This window comes from Glycine soja, chromosome 18, assembly GCF_004193775.1.
Source record: "Glycine soja cultivar W05 chromosome 18, ASM419377v2, whole genome shotgun sequence".
Lineage (NCBI taxonomy): Eukaryota > Viridiplantae > Streptophyta > Magnoliopsida > Fabales > Fabaceae > Glycine > Glycine soja.
Genome location: NC_041019.1, coordinates 47,749,279 through 47,755,560, shown reverse-complemented (window position 1 = coordinate 47,755,560; position 6,282 = coordinate 47,749,279). Strand labels below are relative to the sequence as shown.

At 31.3% G+C, this 6,282-nt stretch overlaps 1 protein-coding gene across 1 annotated transcript; it reads right to left on the bottom strand.

Moving 5' to 3' along the window:
• Positions 1-3,571, bottom strand: LOC114395068 (GDSL esterase/lipase CPRD49-like). Its single transcript, XM_028356765.1, has 6 exons — positions 3,426-3,571; positions 2,385-2,462; positions 1,592-1,732; positions 1,370-1,443; positions 552-695; positions 1-452 (listed from the first exon to the last, which is right to left on the bottom strand). The coding sequence occupies exons 1-6, from the start codon at positions 3,537-3,539 to the stop codon at positions 239-241; spliced, it is 765 nt and encodes a 254-aa protein (XP_028212566.1). The 5' UTR covers positions 3,540-3,571; the 3' UTR covers positions 1-238.
• Between the last annotated feature and the right edge of the window lie 2,711 nt (positions 3,572-6,282).

The following is a 6,282-nucleotide window of genomic DNA, read 5'->3' as shown; positions in this document are numbered from 1 at the left end:
TTAGAATGAAGAGATAAAACCATATATAAGACATCAAAGAACAAATGTAAAACTAAATCAAAAGTTACTCTTATGCTGAGAAACCATGGAGAATTGAATCCCCATTTATGATTGAACATACAGAAACTATAAGCACCACATATCTTCAGGCACAAGACTTCTATTTTGAGACTGTTACAAAGAATTCAATGAATTGGGGGCAAGCCTATATAGTTTTTAATGCACATAATAAAGTAGTCTACTCCCATTTGTCATTGCCAGGGAAGGCCCAGTTGGAAATATTAATAGTTGACTTTCCATCAGGTGCAATTGGATCATATGGTGAATCTTCATCAAACTCACTTGGCATTGATTTCCAATATAGACTTGGTTCCCATTCTGCATCTTTGAGGACCTTCAGTATCTCTTTCAACACTATCTTGCTTCCCTCGGATGACAGGTGAATTCCATCACTATAAAATAACAAAACCACCAAATCAAATGAAAGAAAGGAATATGCAAATTTGAACCTTTTCAATTGAGGGACACTACAGATGAGAGCATACACTTACATGAAGCAGACATCTTGCCAATTATCTCTTTTCTTAATAGCAGACCACAGATCAATGGCCTTGACATTCATCTCGCGGCACACATCCAAACATGCCTCTGAATATATTCGACAAGCTTCATTTGTCCTTGATGGCTTCCCATCACTGCGTTCACTCCAACAATTTAAATTAAAAAAAAATAGGATAAAAGTGTTAGAAGTTCATTTTGAAATTTCTAATAAGTTAATCTTTATGATACAACATCAGTTTCCAGTAACGACAGGGCTTCTCTAAATAACACACTATTCATTTATTCATATTTAAATATGTTATAATTCTTGCCCTGACCTTAGTGAGCCTCTAGGACCCAACTCACCTAAACTGTTATCTACCAAAAAAATTTATAATTCTTAAACTTTCTTAAGAGTTCTATAAATAAGTGATGTATGAGATGCAAAGTAAGATTAGAAAAAAGAATTTAACATATTTTCTTCTCATTTTCTTGCTCCTAAAGTATCATATCTGTCTTTCTTTACCCTTTTATAAAGTCTAACAAAAAAAATGTATAAGGTTTTAGGAAAGCAGCCAGCCAACCTTTAAACTAAATTCAACTCTTGTTTTTAATTTGAAGGTGTAATCTTTTTACATATCACCCATGCTACATAAAACAAACCTATATAGTTCATGATATACAAGTGCCGGTTTGAGAAGAGAGCGAAGGTATGCACGTCACTGTAATCATGGCTTGGACATAAGTCTAGGCCTCATTTTATTGATCAATCTAGCATTATTTTTGTGAACTTATAACAATCAAATAGAAAATCTATTGCAGTCAGAACCTGTTTGGGGTAATTGTTGCATCATTGATGGGAGGAGCACTGAGAAGTAGAATGCGAGTGTTCTCTGAGAGGCTCTAACAAATCATTTATTATTTGTGTCAAACTTTTGCAGCTACAATAATTAGAAGGGAAAAAAAATCCCATTTGTGCAAGCAGTGAACAAAGGTAAAAAAAGGTTTTATTGGCACTGGATGAACAAGTTTGGTGTGGAAAACAAAATACCTTGAGATGGTTAACAATCTTCCTCAAATTTTCAATGTATTCTTGGAGAGGCACATGAGGACCTAGGCCTGATGAGTGGGGAGTAGAAGAATCATTACCACCAAAGTAGGCAATAACCAATGAAGGTTGTACAGGGGCATCCTGAATTAGAGAAGTTGACAGAGTCTTATCAAGAATCAAATTAATCACATAAGCCATTAATCAAAAAGTTCATCGTTGTACATTTAATGATAATTAAAGATCAGAATAATCTTCCAAATATGTCGAAGCAATTTTCTAAGACAAGTAAAGGATATATTTTCAAGCTAATTGATGCAAATAAAAATCATTTGCTGAAAGTAGGAAGGTTAATTTTGACAGATATGACTCTTATTGAACTTTCGAGGATAAAATGTAGTAATAACTGTTGGTTTGAAGGTTAACAACAATTGAGATTATAATTGAAAACATGCATGTATAAAATAAATTATGAAAGTAAATTATAACCTGTAAACTTTTAACCAATAGTTTAATTTTCATGCATTATTAGTAATATTAATAAATTAGAAATAATCTTAACTATGATTGAATGATGGGGTAAAAATCTTTTATATTATCAGTATTTTCTAATTAAATTATGTAATCAACCAGTTATTACCACACTTTAGACGAACTGATTTTGACCTCTTTTGTTAAAACACCCCATCCCACCGTACCCTAAAAGAAATTAACATTTATTAAGAAAGGGAAACAAATTTCACTCAGAAGGGGAAATTTCTTATTAACAGAAGCACTCAGATGGTGAATACCATACCTTAGGAAAGATTTTATCCAGAACCTGCAGAGCACGCCTTGAATTCCAACCAGCATATCCTCGCAAAACTATATCAACCTATGTCATGCCAATGTTGAATAGGTTAAAATCATTTACCAATGTATTATTGCTCCCAAATTCAGTTCATCTTTCTACTGACGTTGCAAAAACTTAGGCATGGTGTTACATTGAGTGAACTCTTGTTCCTTTATACTTCAAATATAATGCAAAAATAAAATAAGTTTCATATAGTCTAAAAGAAACACATTTATATGAAGATTGGCATCGAGCAAAACTATGGGGAATTGACAGAATACACATTCCTTTGATAAGTTATGAATGCAATGAATCAGCTAAAGAGGAGACGTACATACATAATTTAAAATGATCTTTTTTGACAAAAAAAAGCATTAGAGTAACTTGCTGAAGTTTTGCCAAATTTCTCCGGATACTCCTTTTTCTCTTTCTATTTTTACACTAACTTCTCTAATTATTTGAAAAATATTACACCTATATTTCTTGTACATTATACTCACCTCCCTTAATTATTTGAAAATCATTATACTGTATACCTTCATAAAGACAAGGTTTTAAATATCGGTCGCGGTCACATTGTGATTTCATCGCATTTGTTGATATCGCGGATAAATACAACCGATGCAGTCTCAATTGTGATCACAAACAATTAAAAAATCTTGATATTTGGCCCAAATCACGGTTGCTGTAAACATTAAAAAAGTAGGAGAGTTGTGTGCAATCTTAAGAAATCACAAGGAGAATTAGTATAATTACGCAAAAGTTTATAGAGAAGAGAGGCTAACCATTCCAAAACAAGGGCATACACAAAACTCAACAATGACTTTCAAATATTTACAAAAAAAAGTTACCAATAACAAAGCAGCAAAGTCGTTATCGTAATTTAAAAGTTGACATACATACATATCAGAGGCATTCTTTAAGGTTGAGGTCATAACTCAATATCACATATGTACACGATCATATCCAATTTCATACACGATCATATGGGAAGAAGAAAAGTACCTTGCGAGCATACAAGTGAGAAAGATCAGCCATCCAACCTTCATCATAAAGACCATACTGAACAATGGAAGAACCGAACATAACAAACTGAGGCCTTAATAATGGTCCTGACATCTCTCTTTCTCTCTCACTCTTTCTCTTGAACGTTGAATATATACTAAAGATATAGTGAGCAGAAAAATTATTCACCTACTCACATATCATTTCCTTTTTTTTTATCTTTTTAAGATGCCCTTACTATTCTTATATTTAATCTTTGTTCTTGTTTCTTTAGCTTTATACGTGGAATCCGTGTTGAAGTCAGAGTTAATATTATTTGGTGCAAGGATATTTTAAATTGGATGGGTAAGATGATCATTTTAAAAGAGAAAGATCAGACGAGGGAAAAAGGTCAAGAAAAGAATATTGCCACCCAATGCAATTGAGTCCGTGCATGGCATGATTAGTTGCTCTGTAAGAGAAGTTAGTTTTATTCTGTTTTTCTGTTTCTTATTCAGTTATGAGTTTCAAAGAGAAGAAGAGAGTTCACTCTCTAATGTAGAGATTCTACCTAGCTAGGAGTAGATTAGCTAGTACATGTTTATGGCAATTGACTATCCAAATCACTCAACAATTGTAATGGGGGATCTGTGTTCTATTATGGAAATTGATGCATGCATATACAATCATGATTATTGACTGCTAAAAGAGAGAATAAAGAATTGTAGATATGATTGGTAATATAATATGATAAGAAAAAAGATAAGAAGAAATACTAGATATTAACGGGATATTTATGAAGTTCAGGTGTCTACATATAATTATTCAAAGATAATAGGTAAAAAAAATTAAGGCTCACATAACAATAAAAACTTTCATATTAATTTTAATCCTCTAATTAATTTAATGATTTTTAACCAATACTGCGCTGGCTGCACGTTCTGCAGGGAACCACGTGAAATTAGAAAATTTGTGTCTAAGGTAATCCACTTGTTCAAGATTAAATAGATATCTATTCACATGCGCACAATCCACATGGTGCGATTTTTTATTAATTATAGGCTTCAATAATATTTTGGTTGTTGCATCTTAACATTTTTTTATGTGATTTATATCCAATTATTTTTTTAGTTGTTGAATATCTCCTTTCTTGATCAGCCAAAATAAAATATATTAGATAGGATACCAAACCCATATGCAAAATACATAAAATGAGCTGTCCACCAACCTGCAGACATACCAAAATAACTATAATAGTTTATTCAATCCTTCTATATCATATCCTACAACATTATATTGAGAACCTGTAATCCCTTCAAACATTATATGGGATTCATTGATCATTCATAAAAAGATAAAGAGAATTTTTTCATTTTATTAGACAACCATATTCAAGATCTAAATTTAATCAGCTCAAATACACACTTGTTTTTATGTAGTCAAATAGATTAAACCGAGACAAACCAAACAAAAATTACCATGCCTTGCTCATTTTCTTTAACAATCGCATGCATGTTGTAAAAGATGGTCTTTAGAGACCATGGACAACAAAACTAGGATCCTAAACACCCCATAGCAGTATTTCCAAATAAGTGACGAAAAAAAAAAAGAACATAGTATGGGTTGCTGTTTTCTCCTCTGTGCAGCAAAATGGAAAAGAGTATTCAAGGTCTTGTATCAAAATGTTCCTTCATTCTCCCTCAAATTTGCTTTTGTTTGAATCCTAATAAGCACCAATTTCCACCCAAATATTGAAACATTAGAGGGCACTTGTGTACTCCAAAAACAGCAATAAGGACAACAAATGGAGCGAAGATGCGATCACACTACACCAAAAGTAAGTTTCGGCGGAAATTATTTTTCCCTTTTCCGACAATAGAAATGATCAGTAAAACATTTAGCTACAATATGATTTTGGCCAGGGTTTCCAGGGTCGGTAAAGGCCTAATTTATTGCCGGTAAAAACCAATGCAGGCTTATGTGCACGGGTCTTATACGGGGCGAATCGACCCGCTTATCCACCCCTATTTCCTAGTTCTCCTCACATTAATTGACCATATGGATAAATGCCATTGAGCTTTTGTTTGTATTCTGGAAAATGGTATAAGTAACTAGCTATAATTCAACCAAAAAAAAAAAAAAAACTAGCTAGCTATATGTTTGCCTCGTATAAGCTTTCCGTATCCTTGAATTAAAAAAGTTCAAATCTACTTTCCCTTGATTTGGTGGTTTGATTATTACTTTGGATTTAATTAATAATTTAATTTCTATAGTTTCATCATTTACACATTTTAGTTCTTATAATTTTAAAGTGGTTTTTTTGTCTTTATAATTTACATTTTAATTCTCTTTTAATTTCTGTAGTTTGAAATATTTTAGTCAATTTTTTTTAATCCGTATAGTTTGAAAGTGATTTTTTTAGTCCCTATATTTTATATTTTAATTCCTTTTTAATCCTTATCATCAAAATATGAGTAAAATTATCGATTACTATTAATTACAAAAATACTAGTAAATAATTCGTAACTAATCCATCGTAAGATAAGTTGTAATAAAAAAATAGCTTATATTTTATAACTAATTATTTTTATATTTTTTCAGTAAGGACTAAAAGGTAATTAAAATACAAATTATAAGGACTAAAAAGATCACTTTCAAACTATAAAAAATAAAAGAGAATTAAAATAAAGGTATAACAACTAAAAATATCATTTTTAAATTATAGAGATTAAAAAAGAATTAAAATGTTAACTATAAAGACAAAAAAATCATTTTTAAACTATAAAGATTAAAAGATACCAATCATAAAACTATATATACCAAAATGAGAATTTATCCTACCGCTAGTCAATCAAGGAAAGCAAGATAACATCAATAT

Excerpts from the sequence above, each read along its gene's own strand:
- LOC114395068 (XM_028356765.1), bottom strand. The coding sequence starts at position 3,539 with ATGTCAGGACCATTATTAAGGCCTCAGTTTGTTATGTTCGGTTCTTCC. Across the intron at positions 1,444-1,591 it reads AGATTGTTAACCATCTCAAG|AGCCTCTCAGAGAACACTCG; the intron begins GTATTTTGTTTT and ends ATGATTTGTTAG. Across the intron at positions 696-1,369 it reads GCAACAATTACCCCAAACAG|TGATGGGAAGCCATCAAGGA; the intron begins GTTCTGACTGCA and ends GAGTGAACGCAG.